This window comes from Apis dorsata, unplaced genomic scaffold (genome assembly GCF_000469605.1).
Source record: "Apis dorsata unplaced genomic scaffold, Apis dorsata 1.3 scaffold_1204, whole genome shotgun sequence".
Taxonomy (NCBI): Eukaryota; Metazoa; Arthropoda; class Insecta; order Hymenoptera; family Apidae; genus Apis; species Apis dorsata.
In genome coordinates, this window is record NW_006264301.1 from 311,710 (window position 1) to 335,847 (window position 24,138).

A 24,138-nucleotide genomic window follows, 5' to 3' on the forward strand; every position below is an offset into this window, starting at 1 on the left:
ACAACAAAGACGGGAATAATAAATGATCAAAAATTAACCTTTTCTTTACACGATGATATCTCGGAAACCGGAAGTCGTATCGAAAAAAATCAAAAAGCGTTTTAAAGAGGAAGGATCCGCGCTTCCATTGATCTTTCATTTGTTGACCGGAAGTCATTATCTTCGGAGTTATAGCGGTTTAAAGTTTTCCTAATTTTAATAGAGTTTAATCATCTTTAGAGTAAACGATTAAAAAATCATCTTTTCTTTACACGATGATTTCTCGGAAACCGGAAATCGTATCGAGAAAAATCAAAAAGAGTTTTAAAAAGGAAGGATCTGCGCTTCTAATGATCGTTCATTCGTTGATCGGAAGTCATTATCTTCGGAATTATAGCGGTTTAAAGTTTTCCTAATTTTAAATAGGATTTAATCGAGTTTTAAATTTCATGATAAATTTATATAGGATATAGAAAAGATATATAATATTAAAGATATTTGTATAAAAATCCATAGTTTAATGACAAGGAAACGAAAACTAATCGCACGATATCAAAAACGATTCAATAACGTAATATAACGTAATGATTCCGCATAAGCATTCTTGCCAACGATACAATTATGAAAATTTGATGTTATTGCATACCCGTGATCGTAAATTCATAGTTGCATGCACGCGTTTCTAAAATTGCTGAGAAACGATGATAATTCAAAATACACCATCAAGAATAGCCTGTGATGGCTACATATCACGAAAGTTATGGTGTTTCAGCATAAGATGATTTTCATTCATTATTTTATTTAGCACGCAAAAAACACAGATTTTCATTCTATGAAAATGTTTAGACAGATAAATAATATTTTTAAAATGAACGAAAGATCATATAACTCATATAAATATTCAGATATTTAAGTTCTACGGATATATTACATACAATCTTGATATAATATTTTCATAAATTATATTTATTTTTTTATAAAAATAAAATTAGTTCGACGATGTTTTAATAATATCTTGTAAATTATTAGAAAAATATCGTTTTACAAATTTATGTTTAAAAGTAGTTGTAAATGTATATTTTGCGATCGTTATATCTGATATCTGTAATATTAATTCCAAAAATGTACCATCTTCTACATTTTTAACGATTAACGTTGAAAATATTTCTCGAGGGATTGCTTTTAATGCTAATTACGAAGGAAGTTCATCAATTTATTAGTCTTTTTAATCTATGTTGGAAAACTTTTTTAATATCATACATTGTTTTGTTAAACTATTTCAAATATTTTTCAACTCTTCTGATGTTGATATAAAAATTCAATGTGATGATAGATACTTATTATCAAAGTTCTTCATCATATAGACGGGGAATTAAATTTATTAATGCTAATTTTTTTTTTTCTTTTAATATCCAAGTTGGAATTGGGTGAGACGAGAGAATCGATTTTTCATTAACTCTCTTTTTAGCATATTCAGTAAACGAGCACATCCAGAGATTGTATTAAGCACCATATCTACGGGGTGATCATTATATATACGTTTTTAAAAAAATCATAATAAAAGTAAAGTTCTTTAATTTTACTCATTTTATGTTATCTTATGTGCATATTTAATTTTTTCCTATCCAACGTTGATTACTATTAAAATTAATACGAGTTACAAGATATAAAACACAGAAAAATTATGTATAATAATTTTTAAAAAGCTGACAAGAGTAGTAATGAATTTTCTAGCTATCTTGAAAATCTAATAGATGAAAATTTATGAATTCAATTATAGTATGATTCTAAGAGATTCAAAATTTTATTAGATTCTATATCTGTATTGTTGATTTAAATATTATTATTATTATTATTATTATTATTATTATTATTATTATTACACATTATATAATTTAAAAAATTTAACGTACTATAATTTAAGTATAATTTAAGTACAATAAATTTTAAAATATTCAATTTTTTTTATAAAATTATCGTTACTAATTAATTTTTCCAGATATATTTTTTTTTAATTCTAGTGCAAAACGATTGTAAAAAATGTTTTTGCAAAATCTATGTCACGACTTTTAAAATAATTGTGTTTAAATTCTATATAATATCGCACGTCAAGTATTATTTTATAAATTTTATTAATAAAAACGATATCGTTATCAAGACTACATATATCTATATATGCACAATCATTGTCTTTTTCATTTCTATCCTCTTAATACTCTATTCGAAATGATTTTATTATTCTGAAGCACTCACCGAAACCTTTTTGTATATTCATTGAAGCGATTCCGGATAAAATTAAAAAACAGTTTCTTGGTTAATGTTTAATCTTAAATTACGATTTTCATGAAAATTTTTCCCTATGAAAAAAAGTTTGATTAGTTTTTTTGTTCTTTTTTTTTTTTTTTCTTTCATTCGTTCAAAAATCATTATGAGTCATATAAAATAGCGCACGTGGGATTATATTGCAAATGGGATCGTAGATTCCCTGTCATGAATGTTATAATATTTTAAACGCGTTTTCACACACGTGTGATATAGTACGCGAAGTATTCGACGAACACGTGCGCTGAATATTCATTTCAAGGGTAATACCTCGTGTTGCCTTTTTTTAAGGGTTTTAAATGTGCTTTGTGACTTTCGAAGAAATGAAAATGCGATCTACGGATATGGCGAGCTGTTTTTTTTTTTTTTTTCGTTAGTTAATCAATTAGAATGTGTATTTAATTTCATTTATATGCAATATTCCAGATAAAAAATACTTTTCTGAATAATTATAAAGAATCTTTAACACCTATTTATAATAATTAACATTTTTATTCACTTTGTCTTATGTTCATGATTCATTTTCAAATTTTTGTACGATATAAACATTCTTACGTAAAGAAAATATAATTTAGATAAATATATATATATTTTTCTTATAAAGTGAGTGATTAATACTATGCTACTATTTCAGTATATCGCGTCAGAAACTTTGTAACTTATCATTTTGTGTCTATTCGTTTCTTGGTTTTAATATTATTACTTAATTCTTCGTTCATCTACTACAATCGTTGTTAAATCATTTTGCGTGAAATCCGCAGTTAAATTAATTCTGTTTTATAACCGGAATTTTCCTGGGACGAACGCATTTTCATGGAAATTTAGATGCAAGGGAAGTAAATGGAATTTCCGGGATCTTAATGAGAAGCCAAGGAGATCTTGCCTTAATAGAGCGAATTTCTGTGACAATTGGTAGTATGATAAATTACGGATAAACGTGTTCATAATCTCGTTCCCGTACTGTGCATTTCTTTGCCCTTAATGGGACAAATTAAATGCCTGATATCTCTTATATAATTAACATTAAACATCACGTTAAGAAGTTAGTTTAATCTAGAGTCATCTCTGGAAAATATTTGTATTATATACATATGTAAAATACTTAAAATTTAGATATATTTTAATCCATCCAAGTATTTCACATAAAGATCACTATAAAGATTATTTTCATGTTTTTTTTTTTCTGTCTTTTGAAGTTTAAATATGGAAGAATCGTAATTAATATAATAATCTTTTATTGTCTCTTTCAATCGTATATCTAATTTTATTAAAACAGTAATCATTGTTTTTCTTTTTTTTTACAAATTTAAGGATCTTATTTTTACCTCACTTAACTCATCGATCCCTCACCCACATCAAACTAATTCCAACAATCGAAAAAAAAAGAGAAGGTGAAATTCATCGAAAGCAAACCCAGCCAGGCTAGAACCATTAAAACGAGAGCATAATCCCGGCTCATTCAGGAAATCCTCCCCCTTTCTGGAACACGATAAGGTCGTAGACAGTGACACGAAGTGATCCTTCATCCCCCCCCCCCCCTTCATCCTCGAATCGAGCAGTTTTTTCACACGGGCTGTTCCACCAATTAAAAGAGATACGACGTGTGATTCGTTTGTTAAACTTTTAAAATCCTTTTTTTCACGCGATTTCACGCTTTCGCGCGTCTCCTTTTCAAATCGTTGTGAAATAAAGTGACATTTTCTTTTCTTTTCTCTTCTCTTCTTTTCTTTTTTCATCATGGTACTTCTATCCATTTTTTTTCTTTTTTTCTTTTTTCCTTTTCTTTTTCCCCTCCTCTCCTTTCTTTCCTTCCCATCTTCTTTCCATGACCTGAAATGAATTCGCGTTCTGAATTTTACAACGGGGGAGGAATGAAAATAGAATGAAAATATTTAACGTGCCAGGACGGGGTCAGACAAAAGAAAATTCTTTAAATTGCTTCGGCGGTAACGTGTTTCGGAGAAATTCTTATGTGAAGGTGTATACGATGTTGCGAATTAAAGTGGTGACATATATATATATATATATATACAGAGTGTTAATATAGAACACCTTTGTCAAGAAAAGTTCAAAAAAAAAATAATATACATATATGTAAATATAATATACATATATGTAGGTCGGAGCTTATTTACCAAGTTGTCAACAATTCTAGTTAAAGGAAGTAAGATATAATTTTCTAGAATTGTCCAAAAATATGCTATAAATATATCTTAAACACAAAACATCTCTCCAAACCCTTTATTTCACAATGGAAACAATGTTGAGAGAGAGAAAAAGTGGAAGGAAGATTTCAAGAACAGAATTGGAGAATTCTGACGAGATAAATGTCTTTGTAATCGTCACATTGTCAACCGAATCGGTGTTTTGCATCCACGAATATTTTGGATTTCTGCTCGGATAGATCGGGGTCGAGAGTGCTCCTGATGTACGCCTCTTGAACATACGGTTTCTCGATATCCAAAGGTGGGAAAAAAGCGGGTCGTGTCGGTCGTAATCGATAAGGTATCGCAGCACGAGAAACTGGAAAACATTTAAAACAACTTGACTACAGAACGAGAAGCTACAAATATTCGGCCAGTGAGTAACTGCCTCGGCCTTCGATACTTCGATACCACGTTACAAGACGAACGTTACCCTTTTAAATATAAAGGAGAACTTGGAGATTTAACTTTTGCTAAATAATCGTTGCTGGAGATAAGTTTGAGCGCGGATTTTGAGGGGAAAAGAGAAAAAGAGATAGAAAAGAATCGAAGATTTATGGAGAAATTTTGAGTGTTTGAAGCCATGTGAACATATGGTAAAGAGACATTTGAACGAGAAGAGAATTTGAATACCTTAGAAAAGTTTAAAAAGAGAAACGTGTTAAATCGAATCGATCGTTATTAAAAATTGAGATTTTTATCTCTTTTTAATTCGTGTTATTGCGAATGTTGAGTGTTATTTTTAAAAATAACTGAAGAAAGAAATTTTTAAATTGGAAATAATTAATTATTTCCATATAGTTAATTATTTCCAATATTAATTATTGTAACTAAAAGAGGATAACACATATACATTCGTCTATTTCAATAATCATTCATGAAATTTGTAAGAGAAATAATTTCGAAGTCTAAAATATAGATTAAGATCATAGATGTTCGAATTTTAAATGAATTTAATTTTCCAATTCTAAAAAAAAAAGAGAGAGAGAAGTTTTAATTAAAAAATAAAAAACCAAATCAAATCTTCCGATGATAAACTCGAAATTAATTTTGTAATTTAAATTTAACAATTAGTATCGTACGAGAAAACTTGTTTGCTTAATGAACTACTTCCGAAAAAAATTTAACACGCAAATTAATTTAATTTATCGTAGAAGAAATTTATTTTATCCTATACTGAGAAAAGCTTGTGGACTTTTCCGCTCATGCTTAATTGGCTGACACGTTGGTTCACAGTGAAAGGTAAGAGGGTTGTACACGGTTAATCCGAGCCGACCTAGGATCACCGTCCATAAATCAAAATGATCAAACACGCCACGACAAGTAAAGTGTAATGATTGTGATCTACAAGTAAAAGTCTTACATCCTCTCGTTAAATCTCGTTAAACTTATTTTTATTTTGAGAATAAATTAATACTCGTAACTTTTGATTTTCGATAAAAATATACTTCTATAAAAATATACATGTGTATTGCAAATTGATATTTATAATAAATATAAAGAATCTGGTATTCATATTTTTTTATAATAAATAAACAAGATTAAAGTAAAGAAAATTCGAAATATTATGATACGAAAATAAATTATAAAATTTATAATTGGACTAAGTTAGGACTAAATTAGTGGATGAAGTATCTCGAATTATATTTCCCGTTTGCACGAACGCTCGTTTCTCGGCTTCAATTTCTAAAAAATAATTAAATGTGAAACGTGAGACTTATGTGCGTATATATACACGTACATCAATTTAAGTGTACATTACCAGTCAAAAATTTGATTTCACCTCTTTTCACAACTCAGATTTTATTTATATAAAATCTCCCGATTATTTTCATATTTACTTTAAAATAATCATCGTCATAGAAATCAAAGTTAATCTTCTTCATTTCGAAATTATATATTTTTTTAAGATAAGAGTACTTTAATTAGATTTTTAAAAAAAAAAATTCTCGAAATTAATCGACACTGTACATAATCGATTTTAACGGCACTTTAAATTTTAGGATCAACCAGGATATTGAAACACAAATTGATACAAGATATCGAATCTTGGGTTCGCGTATTGCGAAACTATAGATAAATCTGTTTCGATCAAAATTGAAATACACCCGGATACAGCGAGCTCAATGTATTAATTATTGTGAAATAATATAGGGATACCCTCGTATATCGTGCTATCTTGTTGTTAAATGACATAATGGGAAATTTAAGCTGGCTGGAAAACTTATAATTTTTATCGATTATTGAAACTTGGTTTTAATTTTATCAATGATATTATGTTTAATATCGATAACATTATTTGATAATATTTATACATTCTTTTTATTTATAAATATAAAATTTAATAAAGTTAATTAATGCTATTTCATATTATTTTTGTTATTCTTTTTCTACATGTCAGTTTATTCTTTTAAAGTAAAATCAATTATAAGCTGATTAAATGTAACAAAATTAATTAAATTTATTGACATATTTAAGAAATGTTAATTTATAAAGAAATATTATGATATTCATTATTTAATTTTTTCCCTTCTTCCAGTTTATCAGTTCATTTTTAAAAATAAGATCGATTATAAAATTAAATTACAATTTACATTTATATTGTATATTTTGTGCTTTTATTACAAATTTTCATTCCTCATTTGTTACATTGAATAAGAAATATTATCGTCTATTGTTCTTTTTAATATTAGAATATTGCTCATTGTCTTGTTCACAGCCAGTTAAAATCCCCGAGAGACCGCGACACGAGTATTTTATCACTCGAAACAAATTATCACGATATTATTTGCATAATGAAATTCATGAATTTATCGCCGCCGATTTTAATTGCGAATGACGAATAATGAGTCTGGGCGCAAGAAAATAAAAAGAGAAAAGAAACTTGAATATCGATTCCACTGCAAAAACGAAACCAATAGTAATATGCTTCAAACATTCTCTTCTGATCTAATATTTTAATTTTCTGCAAACTTTAAATATCTCAATAAACATTCTATAAACCAGCATTCTCTATTGGTTATGATCTGATAAAAACGAATAAAATATATTAAAATATATTAAAACTTGCAATATAAAAATAGATTGGAAATGAAATATTTGAGATCTTTAAAAATGAAGAGGAGCAAATCGAGATACTAGTATCTGTAGATATTAAATGCAGATAAATAATAAAATATAATAGAAACACTATTGCCTATTATACAATACATGAAAAATTTCATACACATCAAATATATTGATTAGTATTGATTGAAAATATAATATAAAGAATGGAAATCAAATTAAATTTTTAATAACTGCTCGAAACATATTTGAGTCAAATCCAAATAATTACAAAAAGATCTGTTGTAAAATTAATTGATTTATTTATTATCATGGTTTATTAATTAATTATATTGAATAAGAGAGCAAAATGTTTTTATTAATGCTGAATTAACTTGTAAAACAATAATCTTCGTCGTTAAATCATGAAATCAAATATGATGCACTGTATTAAATCGTGAGATAAAGTTCCATTTCTTTTTGACATTTTTGAAATCTAACTCCGTGTTCCATTAGGGAAGGTTTAAAAGATTTCGAAAAACATTAGTAAAAAGTACAATGGAAAGTACAATACGGTGGAATATATAACATTACTTTTGTTTCGCTACAATAACTTTTTTTTTTTCTTTAGTTTCAAAAGGATTAAGCAACCTTTGTCAAGGAAACAAGTAAACAAGAATCGAACGCAATTTATATGCAAACTATACTCGGTATCACGCAAACACTTCACTATAAATATTCCTTTGTTCAGTTTCAACAAACAATCGCTCCTATAATTACAACTTTTCCTTTGTTATAAATATATTCTCAAGAATTTTATTTGAATATTCTTTTTTGTTTGTTTTACAGTCAATGTGTTCGAATATTGATCATATTCAAAATAAAATAGATATATTTCTGAACATTTTTTATTTTTGGAAAAGTTAAATATTCTTGTCACGGTTGATAAAATTTTCTTAATGCGAATATTTCAATAAACTATTTTTAATTTTTGAAACTAGGATATAGGAAACTAGGAAATTTTTCGCAATGATAATCTATAAATAAAAAGAATTAACTTTTCTTTTATGAGACTCAATTTTAATTTATCTTCATATTTTATAACTATGCTTATAGCATGATTATTAAAAATATTTTATTTATTCAATATATTTGAAGTTATGGAAGAAACAATATAAAAACGTACACCTCTCTTCTTTAATAAATTTTATAAATACATTATAATTATTCACAAGATATTCTTCACCCAATACACTTAACTTATACAATAACTTATAATTTATTCTCTTAATATTTTAATTACTTCAACTATTTCTAATTTAATTAAAAGATTAATAATTTAATTATATTCGAAGAATAATCGACAATGGAGAAAACAAGGAATGAAAAACAAAGTCAAGATCAAAATCCAAATGAAATATTTGTTCGATAAATGTCCTCAAGTTCATTTAATCGATCAAATTTTTAACTGCTATGATATTAAATGAATTTTCCACTATAGGATTGAACAAATTAATCATCTCAGCGAAACTGGCAAGCTTGGTATCTTGGCTCCTCGAATAATTGAAAAGGGTGGGATAGGGACGTGTTCGATCAGAAATCGTCGAAATGAGATTAATTAAGCCCTGTCCGCCCGTGTATACGGAATGACAACGGCTGTGTTAACAACGTGTAAAGCGTATTACACGGGGTGTGTTTAAGTGGATTAGTTTCTAATTTCGATCGGAAGTTTGACTTTCCAGTTGCCAATGATCCGTTCGAAAGATTATTTAAATGAATTCCTGATCGAAAATTTGAAATTATTTTGCATTCCATGGAAAAATTCGAAAAAGTTAGATTGATTTTTTAACTTGAAAAATTTTTTAAATAAAAATTTGTATTTGAATAAATAATATAGCATTAATTTGGAATTAATAAAATTTGGTAAGAGATTTCAAATTTTTGATTTCTATTATATTTATTATAAGATGTACGATTGTAAAGTTTTTTAGGCATTTTCGAAGACCCGAGGATAAAAATATTTTTAATGAAAGACAATCAATTTTCGAGTTCGACTATCATGTAAAATAGAGATTTAAATAATGAGTTATTTAATATTCAAACAATTAAAGATGGGATTCAATCGAACGTTTTAATTATGCTTCGTTAATTCAACGGTATAATTAATGCAACAATCGTCGGATTTGAATTTTTGATTCGATCTGCTTATAAAGATGATAATTTTATACATCTGCTATAAACTATCCTAAAAATATAATTTAAATATAAAAATATCAATTATGATTAACACGTATTTATCAAAGAATAGCATTTCATTAATTCATTAAATTATGAATACTTCAAAAATAAATAATTAATATTATGCTTAATTAAAGATAAATTAAAATTAATAATCAATTCCTATATATTATTGAAAATATAAAAAAAAATTACACTTTAAATTATTTTATGCGTAAACTTCTTACAATCTTGATTTTGAACTTGGTCTTTTATAAAATTACTTCAACAATAGCTATTAGATATTGCTCGAAGAAAATTGTTAATTAGAAATTGTTTTGGAGAACATTCCAGTGGAAAGTTATATACGAAACAATAATATTATAGCAAGACTGATTTCCAGTTATAGAAATTGATGGGATAGAGAGAAATTAACTCGGTTTGTTTAATTCTATATTTGACTTTGCAATTATGTATGTTCATTTTACTCTATGTAAATTTATATATTTATGTTTAATGTAAAATTGAAAATAAGGATCGTCGTATATTATATAATATTAAGGACAATTAATTATCCTGTTTGTAATGCTCGTATAACATATAGCTCATTACGATACCGATATCGGTGATACACGTACCACTTAACCATTATCGGTATACGATATGATATCGTTAATGATATTTATACTGCAAATGAAATGTATCTATCTTTTAATCCTATTTCACGAGTATAATATTCTATATTGTGAAATAGAATATTATATGGGAAATAGAGGATAGAAATTTTGATGAAGATTTTTTAACAAAATTAAAAAGCATTTTTAATTCAATTTAATTGTATATTGTATATATTAATTATTTTTAAATTTTCCTTTTATCTTTTCGAATAACTTAATTCAATTTAAAGCTATAAAATTAGATGTTTAACGAATACTGAAGTAAGTTCTATATTATTTTTCTGATTAAAGATTCATAATTTTCAGATCATAAATGCCAGTTTAAACAATTTAAAATATCTGTCTAAAACTTTTCCCCATATTATCCAATATGAACTCAAAATATAAAATCAATAAAGTCTATTATTTTCAATTGCACAATATATCTTGTCACTAAGCACAATAAATTTTCATGAAGAGAAAAAAAAGAATTCCAATTCCCCTCTCCAATCATTTTTTATTCTAATTACAATTTTTTTTATAGTTCGACCAAGATGTGGATCTCGGCTCAGGTGAAATCGATAACGAGGTGATCGATAATGGTTCAGGATTTGATATTAATTTGACAGACGTGAGTTAAATGATGAGTTGAATTAGCTGAAAATTTCTCGCTAATTATTTGTTTTGCAAGCAACATAACCAATAATTAATTCCATTAACATGAGAACTTCGTGTCTCAACATTTATTGTTAGGGAGATATAAACTTCGAATGCACGACTCGTTGCTCGGAAAATTTCAAACAACGATCTTTCGATCTATCTGTGAGAGCTTGAAAAATCCAACCAGCTGAAAGAAAAGGGGGAAAAAAAATCTGATGGGTTCAGCTTTCACGCTTATTAGCTTAGTAATCGTTACTAATTTTGCAATTAACTAACAGTAACTGAATATAACTGATAATAATTACTGAATTTTTTCTTCTAGAGTGAAATAACCACTTTCGATAATAACTCATGCTTAATCGTGATAAAGATTCGATTAAATATAATGCTTCTATTTTCTAATTGGATTTAACTTAATGCTTTATATTATGAGACTAACTTTGCTTCTTTAATTATTTAATTATTTATACAAGAACAGAATAATTTAATTAATTAATAATCTTGAATATATTATTAAGATGTAAAACAACTAAAATATATACATTTTTCTCGATCCTGATGAATATGAAAAGTGAAAATAAACAAATCCGTAAATATTTTAAATTTATTTTAAACATAAACCAGCAGGCGACTGAAAGTAAACCAACTTATAAATTTATGGTCGCGTATGATACTGATGTAAAAGAAAAATTTAAAAATTATGTTGACGAGCATTTGCGATGATCAATTAAACAAGAAATAAAAATATTTATTATTCGCCAGAAATAATAAATATCCTATATTTATCTAAAATAACCTATTTACATATATTATCATATAAAAAGTGAGTGTAATAATCTCTTAAAATCTTAAATTTATTTTCAACATTATCTTTTTCAATGTATCAACAAAATCTGTTAAAATACTGCTTCATAAATTTTTTCAAATTATCATCCTCTTTTTGTAATAAGCAAATAATTTATAATTTTCTCTTCCTCTCTTCCCTCATATTTATATATTTATAGCCAACTAAAACGTTTTACACAATTTTTCTCAGTTCCTTTCAAATTTTAAACGATTCTTAAATAGCTATAAAGTCTCTTCTTCCAAAATATCGATCAATTAAAGATTACTACAACTTATTATTTTCATTGTTTAAAAATAACTCTATGATTAATTTATTCGAAATGAGATGCAAAGTGAAGAAAATGATCGAGGACAAAGGAAATTTTCATTTCGAAATGTTTTAATTGCAACTGTTCGAGTTTATACATTCAAGACGCTTCGATAACTTGGAAAAAATTGTGTGGAAAGCTGTTCAAGGATAGAAGAAGAGCATGATCGCTTTATGGGGATAATCTTCGGGAATATTGAGAGTATGATCTTAAAAATTCTGATTTAGCATCAATGATCGTGCCGATTCGTCTCGTCTCTTAGAAAGATTTCCAAATCTTTCTACCTTCATCATTTCCAAAATTCTTCTTTTTTCCAATCTGTATTAAACCTTTTGACGATTAAATTAATTTTAACTAAGCTAAAAGATTCGATCGTCGTTTTTAAGTATAAGTTATACTCAAGATGGAATATGAGATTTAGATTGAGCATCACTTAAAGCTTTTGTATTATCAACTTATTTTAAAGAAAAGATTGAGATTAACGATAATTTGAAATTGATAGGAAAGGATGCAATAATTAATCGAGAACTAGTTCAAAAAATTATTCTTATTAATAAAATAGAATATTTTGACGAGGATCTTTTTAAAATTGTAAATTATTATTTATTACATTATTTTAGAAAGAAAAATAATGTAGAATTTGAAATTATTGAAGGAAATAGATTAATAGAGGATTTCGAGTGACGAAATTATTTTGTTGTAAAATGGAGGAAGGTGTCCATGCACGAGAAAGTAGAAACGATCGACGAACTTTGATTCTCGCCATCTAACCATTCACTTTGGCAATTAAACGAGACAATCTAGCTTTGTCCAAGTTAATTTGCCAACTAGAATTGATTTGTCCTTTTGCCCACAGTGTATTCGATTCAACCTTCGAATACTGGCAATGGAGAAGGAACGTTTATCAAGAAGATTCTTCTCGTTTACGGTCGAATAAACTCGAATTGAAGTTGAATAATTGAAACAGGATAACTGAAATAATTGAAATAGAATTTAGAATGTTGTTAGGAGGTCGTAGTGACTTGCAGAGAAAGTATGAATTATATTTGAATAAATTATATTTAAATTTGGAAATGAAAAGACAAACTTTCAGTAGAAAAGTCGATCATAAGTGAGACATGGGCGTAAAACTATATATTCCTCTATCGTTATTCTTTTTAGAATACGAATAATATTTTTTTAAGCGAGAATGAATTTAAATAATTATATTTGTTGGCCGATTTTATAATTATTTAGCGAAAAAATATATAAATAAAAATTATTTTAACGAATAATTAATCTTAGGATCGATTAATCGTTTCTTTTTTCTCCATTAAAAAACAATTTATATTTATCTCATTTTATATTTTCAATTTTTATAAAAATAAAATTACGCATCATGTTACACATACACCTATAGATGTTAAAAGTGTTTACGTTCAGTTATATCCGTTTAATTTCGTTCAAAGGCACATCTCATTAAAGTTTAATTCATGTGACAAATTCATCGTGTTTCAAGCACTCGTATCGTAATAAAATTCCAACAATGTACGATCATCTTTATTATACACACTGGTCAGCAAATATAAACACGCTTTCACCCTTATCTTCCTAACCAGCAATATGCTATCCCACAATGGAACCACTGACAAACAATTCTTCCGCAAAGGGGGAACCGTTGTACACAATTCCTCGCTAGATTTGGCTTTGGTGGACTACTTTCCGCCTGCCTCGTTTAAATTAAGGTTGAAAGGACAACATACTTTACCCAAATTTTAACGAAGTGCACCACTAAAATGTTTTGTAATTTCGACAAAAAAAGTTTTTTGGCACATTGTTATTGTCTCTGTTCTATCTCGTATGTTAAAAAAAAATATGGAACATATTTTGCAATAATGTAAATCTCATCTATATCATTAAAGTATTCATACTTATATATTTTAAATATATTTCATATAATATAATATCCATTTTCCCGTTTTTTATAAAATAAAAGAAACAACAAGATTACCATATCTAGAAAAATATTAAACGTTAATAAAAATTAAATAATTTCGATTAATGTATCAATTCAAGATTTCCTTTCCCCAATATAACATTTATTACAATCTTATTCCAAGATAAAATTAATATTCGAGATTAGACGAAGACGAAGAATAAGAATTATCATTCGTTCAATTTTTTGACACGAATTTCTCCAGAACGTTCGCGTCAACCGATCTGTCCGTAAAATTCATTCGTATTTCCTATCTTCGTCGAAGGAAAAAAAAAAGAAGAAGAAGAAGAAAAGAGAAGAAAGGAGGGAGAGAGAAAAAGGAAGCCAGAGGAATTTATTTCACCCGTGAAATCCTACTTCAGAAGAAAAGCTCCCGGAACGGAGATGCAAAGACGCAGCCGTGCATGCTGGAGCTGATCAGGATATACCGGGTGAACGAATTCACTGGAACAGCCTGCGGTCGTTCCCGTCATAACGCGCCACGTATTATTGCGATCGGCCATAAGTTTCACCTGTGTGCACTTGTGTGTCGATACCTTTTGTGCACTGATGAAACGGTATCCTCTATATTCAACTTGTTCTATTGTTCTCGTTGCGTTAAGAATGGTTATCGATTTGATCTACTTTCAAGTTATTTCTGTTCTTCGATTTCGCGACCAGAGAATTCCATTTGGAATCGATAAATTGGCGAAATCCAGAGGAATCGCTTAATTATTTTCCTTAAACGAAACGATAATGAGGATAAAAAAGAATATTTTAGGGATTATTTTCTCAAGCGACAAGGGAATTCCATTTAGTGTTAAATTAATAAGGATTTCGTCATTGAAGTTGTTTTTCAGATCATCAATAATTGTTTCGTCGATCATTTTTTTTTTGTTTTACAGATTTATTTAGAGAATTTATTTGGGAAGAAGAGACGAGAATTCTTTTAGAATTTTCTGAAAATATTTTTTTAAGATTTTTATTAAAAAAATTGCTTTAATAGAAGTTAATTTCTTTATAAAGACTTTGATAAGGATCAATTGATATATTTGGATCAATTGATATATAAAAATGAACACAAAAAAAATAAATTGAAACAAAGTAAATTGTTACGGTTATATATGACTCAATTATTTAAAAGTAAAGGAAAAAATAATGAAAAAGTTTTTTCTTCTAATATAAATAGTTTCAGATAGTCTTTGATACATAGGCAAATCAGAAAAGACTTCTAGAATACGCAAATAGTATAATAAAGAAGTATTTCATTCAAATTCAATTTTTCTTATAAATGAAAGAATAATTAATTCACTCTTATCCTTGATATTCTAATTCAACTCATAAATATTCGATAATATTAACATTGAAATGAGTATTTTCTTTCCGCTGCAGTGTTTTAACCTCACATTAATCAAAATTCATTATAACTTTCGCATTGAAAATGAATTTCAAATGTAACTAGATAGAAATCAAAGTAGATTTAACTTTCTATCCTCCTATGTTACTATTTTTTAATGATTTTTTACTTTTTTAAAATTAAATTAACATGTCCAGAATTATATTACAATAAATTTAATATTAATAATTGGATCAAAAATTTCTAAATCTTTTTTTTTTTTTTATTTCTACATCGAATCTTTTGTTAATTAATTCTGTAAATTAATTAGCAATTCATTTTTTTTTAATTTTTTCTCAGATAGAATACATTAACATTTATATTATGATTAATATGTTGAAAAAAAGAAAAAAAAGATTATTAAAAAAGAATCCAAAATTCTAAAAAAAGCTTTTCTAAAAAGCTTAACAAATTAAATATGACTTCAATATATATTTTTATTAAGATTTATTAGTGATTCTTTTTTATATGTTGATACATCAAACAATTAATTGTTTCATATTACTGTTACACGCATTTATACGAAATGTAGTTGGACTATAAAAATATTTAATCCATAAACAAAGTCTAAACAAAATACATTCTCTCTAAATGAATATTTGCATGTTTTTACTTATGTGTACTACTAACATGAAATGTAAATTTACTCTTTCTGTATATAGACAATAAAGACATGAATTACAAATTGTCTCGAACGTGACTTACTTGCTAGATATGTATCGATCCGATTAAAATATTAATTATTAAATAATTCCATTCGCTATTGATCGAAAAAATGAATCGTTAAAAATAATAATCAAAATTTTTGAAAATAAAGGAAAAAAAATAAAAGAGAAAAAATGTATTAAAATATAAATAGATTCAAGATATTATAAAAATAGTGAATTCAGTAAATTGCGATCGAGAGTTTTGGAAAAGAAACAAAGCAATGACAATTGTTCAATCAATTCCATATTTTTTTAAAAATTAATTTCAATATAATTGATTTAACTTTTTCAAAAATAAAATAATTAATTTCACGAACAATATTTTTTGAAAATTTTCATCGCAAGTTTCTTCAAAAAAATAAATAAAATGTAAAAAAGATTTTTTTTTTTATCTTCTAATAAAAACTGACTATTTAAGTAAATTCAATAAAAAGAAAATTGCATTTAAACTAAATTCGTCTTCGTCTTCGTCTTCGTCTTCGTCTTCGTCTTCGTCTTCTTGTAATTAAAACCCTCGATCGAGATTAAGAGAAATTGTCGAACCATTTAATTAATCGTAGATAGAACCAAACGAAAATCTAATCTAAACGAAACAATGAAGCATTGTCTTCCTGTAACAACGTTTTCACAGAAAACATACAACATCTACAATACAACACAATACTCCCAAACATATCGCGCGCATCTCTATCGATGTTCAACCCGAATCGAAAATAACGAAATAACTAGCAATTTTCGTGAGGAAACGATATTCGATTCGAAATCACTGTCCGTTTACACGGGACGAAAGGCAATTTTCGCGGCAAATAAAGATTTTTATAGAAAATCGTGGAACCAGTTTCGTGTCGTCCAAAAGCATCGCTTAAAGGAAGCTAGGGATCGTAAACGCGACGATGTTGTTGCATTATATTTCCCTTGGGGATTCAAAATCCGCGATACTTTATATGTGAAAGCTGATATTCTTCAATTTACATTACTATTTGAATGAGCAATTCAAAAAGATAGAAATATATAAAAAAAATTATTCTAACAATTCATGAATTGTACATGTGGCGACATCTGTGAGGAATAAAGGAATTAGAATGACATTAGAAGAAGAAAAATTGAATTTAATCTTTGTTTACTATTTTTAACGTTATCTTCAGATTGGATTTTTTAAAATGTTAAGTGACTTATTTTAAATTTTTAAATAATTCAATTTATACAAATATATTTTCATATTATAATAAGAAATTTTTATATTATTAATTAATTATAAATGATAAATTTAATTCTCTCAGATATTTGATTTACGATTAAATTATTTTTATAATCATTGATACCTTTTTTAAATTCAACGCACGGAAATATAAAATAAATATGGATAAGTGACATTGATGACTTCGTAATTAGAACAATTTGAAATACTCGATAATTTATATAAATACGTTATTTAAATAAAGATATTTATATCAGGATCATTATATACATAACCAAATCAAGATCGAGATAAAAAGAGTATGTGAGCCGGAAAATCGACGATAAATAACTGTCAAAGTGCGGTTTGGCTCTATAAATCTGCATCGTTGCTAATAATTATTGGAAAGTACTTAGGGCAAATATGTGCTAACCGTTCCGCTTGATTTAACCGAAAGTTCATTAATCACCGTCTACCTGTGCGATCATTCATTTTTCGAGAGGAAAAAAAGTTCCGACTCGAAAAATTGATCCTTCAATTTTAAATACTCTAATTAATCTCCAAAGGACATATTCGATAGAAACTAAAACTGTTTGATGCCAATAGTCAATCATCCTGAATGAAAAATAGCCGGTTTTTTGTTCCAGAGTGGAGAGTGATTCTTAAAAAGAGCAAAGAAAAAAAGAAGCATTGAAAGCTTCTCTTTCTCTACTTGATGTAAAACCTTTTAAAAGTCTTTTATTATACAATGTAATGTGTAAAATATAGTATAACTTTTCTTTTTAAAAATTTGTTACGTAAGAAAAGTCCTCTCTTTTTAAAAAAAATGAAAATACAATATAAAATATTGTTAAAAATATTGTAGTATACAATGAATTACATACATATATAAGGAGAAGCTGTAAGTAGTAAAAGCCTTTCTATGATCGGACACATCTACATCTACTCCAACAAGAATATGATAGATATTATTATTCAATCATGTATTATTATTTTAGAAATCGTTTTCCCGTAATTATCTAAGCTATTTAAAGCTTGAAAAATATTTATCGATAAAATACTTATATAAAAACATAGCGCAATATTTATTATCAGAAATTTAAAATTACACAATATTATAACGATAAAAAAGACCTGATTATTGATTAATTTATTAAGAAAAAATTTAATAATAAATTTCTTCTATTAATTAATACTTAAGAATATTTTTAAAATATTTCTTTGCATTGTTACGTATCACTAATATACATTAATTAAGTATTTCCTTGATGCAACGTTATATTAACCACGAGCTTGATAACAAATTGGTGAAAATGGAGTGATTTCTCTGCTTTTCCATCGCAAATAAATCGACCCAGCGCAACGTGCAATCAATCACGTCCATCCATAAGCGATGAAACTTTTACGCTGTTCGTTTTTCTTTTCAGCGGTCTCCTGCTCGTTCCTTTCTTTTTATTTTTTTTTTATTTTTTATTTTTTATTTTTTTTAAATTTTTTTCTCGTTCCTTTTTACCATATAACGATATATAAATCACGGTTAGCGTTCTTATTCACCGTTTCTTCTTACCATCCGTTTTCAGATCGGACGAGACGATGACGAAGACAGAAGCGAGGAAAGCAATCCACCGCCATTCATCACACCCCCTCCTCCCAACCCGGACTGTGAGTAATCGCGAGGAATTTGCGAGTTTATTTAATCATAAGATCACAGATAAGAAATATCCTGACTGCTGGCGGCGACGTCGAAATTCCATTAAATGGCGTTTCTTTAATCACCGAGGCTTCGTTACCGGGTATCCTTTGTCGATATAATATTCAAAAAGGATCCTCGAGAGAATCCACGATGAGATGAATCGAAATTCCAGAAATATTATACTCCTCTGAGTTTCGTATTAAACGATGATTATCTTTGATCAATTTTGTTCTTGGCTTCTTATTGAAGGAAAATCCATTGGTTTCGGTAATATATATCGATCGACAAAGAATACTTATATGGTTATATTATAGATTATATTATAGATATATGATAAATATATGATTTGTAACCATGTTCTTTTTTTAAATTTCTTAGACAAGGGACCGAAAGGTGAGAAAGGTGATAAAGGCGACAAGGGTGAGAGCGTTAGAGGACCTCCAGGTCCTCCTGGTCCACCTGGTCAAGATGAGGTAAATAATAAATTAACGAGAATGTGCAATCTTGAAACTATCAAACTTTAAATTCGAATATATAATTAGAAAAGACGTAGGAAACATTTTCGATAACATTTTCCGTAAAATAAATCACAAAATTGATCACAATCACAAAATTGGTCGATTAAAATTAATATTACGCATAATATATGTATATATAAGTTGGTTCTCTTGTTAAATACAGGATCATGAATGAACATATAAAGAATATTCGCGGAATATTCACCATTCTAAACGAACTTACACGTACACACATGTACATTTTAGCTACATCGAACAACATTTTGATAATTCAAAAAACAATTAACATCGACATTCAAAGCGGTTTTAAACTCGCCTATGTCACCCTGTGCACACTAATTCATTAATTTCCATCCATTCTAAAATCGTGGAATTAAATTTAAGGTAGGATTTAAAGTCGACTCGTATCCAGAAACGTAGGTACGACCGTAGCACGTAGAATGCATAAATGTCCTCGTATAATTTATGCAAATTATACACCGAACTATATTATATACCACCTAGTATATCGCATGTGTTATACCGGTTATGTACGTATCGTACAGTACCAAAGATGTTCCATTAGCAATCCTTACACACAAACCGCTGGACTTCCAGCTGTAATAGCTCAGTAGTCTATACACGTATAAAGGCAGGCCTGAATGCATTGCGCATATTACAGGATCGCGCGTTTGCATTTCGCTTACGACCGTATTGTTTTCATACGAAAGAATGAATACCGTGTGGCCTAAATACCGGGCAAGTTGAAACTTTTCAAGTCAAATGTCGAAAGAAAAGAATTAAATGGACTTATATAGTTGAAACGATATTCGTTCGAGGAAAGTGGATAGAAATTAGAATAGAAGAAAAAGAAGAAGAAAAAGGGGAAAAAAGGAATTATTGTTGGTTGCGCGAGATTTTGCTCGTTTGGCTTCGTCTGTGAAATATTATAAGGCACGTGTGTTCGTCAGAGTTTCATTATAATAAATGAATAATAATTCAGTAGTAAGCACACGTATTAAGGGAGACGGCGGTGTATGTATCGATTTAACGTTATTCCGTAGGCTTGTTGAAATGGTATTCATCTTTTATAATGGAGTAATGACGGCAGTTTACCGTGGATTATGAATGCCGCAATTCGTCGGACGTAACGAGGGAATATATTTTCATAATTTAAGACACTTTTTTTCATCGGGAATTAGTTACGCGTGATAATCTTGCTTTATTCATTGCTGAAACGTTGTGTAAAGAGTTTTTATAAATTCGTGATCGATTCTTATTGTGGGGGAAAAATTATTTGTTGCAATGAGAATTTTATTTGTTCTCAATTTTTCGTTATTTTTTTAAAATATAAAATATGTAAAAAAAAACTGAATTATTTTTCACATAGATTTCAAATCATCTATGATTTTTGTAATCGATTTTAATTATTAAAATTTCGCTTTTTCGTTTTAGAATTATCTTTCATATAAAATGTGAAATTTATAGAATAAGATAAAAGAAATAAATTTTCTTTCATATGAATAATGAATAAATTTCGACTTTTTTAATAAATAGCTACGTCATCAATTGCTACAAAAGTTAGAATTTCTTTTTTTTTTAAATTTTCTAAAAAATTAATTATAAAATTAGTCTTTTTATAAAATTGGATATACAAGAATCTGCACTTAACAGCAATGAAGAACTTGAACTAGAAATCTCTCATTATTCGAGAACTACGTATTTCGGCAATAATAATTCAGTAGCGTGCATATGAAGCGAGCTTGAATACATTCCAATCTGAAATCACTCATTTATCTTCCTACTCGAGCAAGCCAATTTAGCCAGCATGTTGAAGTACTAGTAACCACTGCATGTAACATTGATTACAGAGGAACCCCTTTCATAATATTCACTATCTTTCGAAATTATCAATATACAGATATGTATAGAATTATATTTGTTTAACGCCTGATGCATTCATCCCCTGACTCGATACAGTGATCAATTTTTGGTGCTCGCGTAACATTTGAATAATTACAGTCAATATCATTGAGAAACAAAATCAAGTAATTACGAAATAATTTTCCACATTTATTCTTTTTAATAAATACCAAAAATTTAACACTGCGATTTAAGATTAAAACAACGAACAAACGCTGTTTCCACGCATCTTGAATCATTATAATTTTATTAATTTATAATTTTGTAATTTAATCATTTTCCTGGCAACGTTTGGTTTATAATACATGCATTAGCAATCGCAACGTTAAATCGCTTATCGCTGAGATTATCCATGAAATCATGCATACAATGTAAATGAACAATTACAAAATGCCAGGATAGAAGTTTTGTTATCCCCAGTAATTCGATTACCCGTTAGTAATCCACCACCGCACGTAACAAAGTTTACCCTTCGTAGAGAGTGTATATATTTGCAATGACAGACTGATCAAAATGCTGCAGGGTCCGCCAGGGAAGAAAGGAGAACCCGGCACGTGCACCTGCAATGCAACAGCCCTGATGGCATCCTTTACGATGCCAAAGATGATCCAGGGACCGAAAGGAGAACAAGGGGTGCCGGGGCAAGAAGGAAAACAAGGCCAAATGGGGCTGACGGTATTGACGCTTTGTAAAAACCAGATTCTTCGTAATAAAAAAAAAAAAATAATAATAATAATAATAACATAATGATAATGTCAACAACGAATAACATTATGTCAAATAAAGAATATTTCTCTATAGACCAAACTGCAAGACCAAATAATCCCTCCAATACCCTTTAAACCATGTTAATACAAACGTACGTTTTAATTTTATGTAAATATTGATTTTACATAAGCGGAATATAAATCCTCGAGCGAAGATGTAATTTTTCTTGGAATTTATTAATAATTAATTAAAGTGATTCTGATGAAATAATAATAATTCATGCAAACGAATAATTGTGCAGGGTGTTGCTGGGCCACCAGGAGAGAGAGGATTAGAAGGGCCACAGGGGCCCAAGGGAGATAAAGGTGACGTGGGAATACCGGGACCGGAAGGTCCTCAAGGTCAAAAAGGAGAACCTGGCCGCGATGGAATACCAGGAGAAAAGGGCGCTCAAGGACCTCCAGGCCCTCCAGGAAAGGGAGAATTCTCCGGATACGATGTAAGTAACGATACCTCTTTCCCAATTTTGGAATGAATATTCATATTAATTTAGGAACAATATATTATTTTCTAACTTGTAACTTATTAAAAAGTAAAAAGTGTGTAGTATTTAAAATATTTAATATATCTTGAAAAATAAAAAAAAAAGAATTTTAGATTTTTATTCATTATTATTAAGGAGAGTAAAGCTACTAGCTTCGTATTTTTTTTTATCAATACAATTTCACAAAATTATCAAAAATTCAATTGAACTATATACAAATTCTCGATGCCAAATATATTTAACTCATTACGCTCGAAGAACACTCTATCAGAGGTTCATCTTGTCCATCATAAACCCTTTCAATTATCGTTCCAACGCGTTCCCTCACGATAACTGAATTTACATCCCTAAGTTGAATCTATTCCAGCCATAAACGCGTGCGCGTTCGAGTCCAATATAAACTAGTCCGATTCCCCGTATATCATGGACTGAGAGCCATTCCCAAGCAAACGGGAATATTAAGCAAACGAAATAAACAATACACAGCTTTGTGCCATTAATTTCTCCGTTGTTCTCGCAAGATGCTAGGAAAATTTCCAACCGTGAATCGCGTCTCTCTTTATTCATCTCACGATTGTATCCCACGTACGTACGATACAGAACTTATGTTTCGTTCATGAATACTCCATTAGTCTATAAAATTGATAAAATCCCTGAATGCTTGATCTTTACTATTCATTTTTAAATTACGTGCATATGATAATATTTTACTAATATATATATTAGTGAAATTTTAGAATTATTAGTAATAATTTTAAAAATATAGAAAACTTTTATATAATGCTTTTCGAGTTGGTTTACAACATTTGCATCTATCGATCGAAATCACTTTTAACCTATATTCTATTCGAAAATGTGATTTTTCTTACTCTAACTAACAATTAATATAACTTCTCTTGAATATCTTTAAATAGATTGAATCACGTTCGTGAAATTCCTTCAAAATGCATAATTTTTCTCTACAAATTTCTATGAGGAACTCCATTAAATCAGATTTATTCAAATTATTCGTTATTCAAAGGAAAGTGGCATATATATGACAAATAGAGTGCGATATCATGTACCAATGAACTTAAAATAATATTTCACGTATGTCTGACATATCATATGTACGTACTACTTGCATACTTAATAGTATCGGATTCCAATAAAATCTTATTATCTGCTAAATTGCATTTGTTGGTAAAATTATTAACATATCAAGGTCTTATATTTTCTTTATCATATAAAATATTAAATCAATATATATAATTTATATAATTTTTTCCAACTTTTAAACAATCTATGAAGTACGTACATATA

At 28.2% G+C, this 24,138-nt stretch overlaps 1 protein-coding gene across 16 annotated transcripts in view; it reads left to right on the forward strand.

Moving 5' to 3' along the window:
- Positions 1–24,138, forward strand: part of LOC102677825 (collagen alpha-2(IX) chain-like) — a 342,768-nt gene that overhangs the window by 300,799 nt on the left and 17,831 nt on the right. For 13 of the 16 annotated variants that reach the window (XM_006624995.2, XM_006624997.2, XM_006625000.2 and 10 more), the window contains 5 exons: positions 10,968–11,054; positions 19,052–19,133; positions 19,543–19,637; positions 22,107–22,259; positions 22,594–22,791. In XM_006624995.2, coding sequence (XP_006625058.1) covers positions 10,968–11,054; positions 19,052–19,133; positions 19,543–19,637; positions 22,107–22,259; positions 22,594–22,791 — 615 coding nt within the window. The remainder of the gene's footprint in view (positions 1–10,967; positions 11,055–19,051; positions 19,134–19,542; positions 19,638–22,106; positions 22,260–22,593; positions 22,792–24,138) is intronic. The other 3 variants (XM_006625001.2, XM_006625003.2, XM_031514824.1) reach the window with 1 other exon arrangement.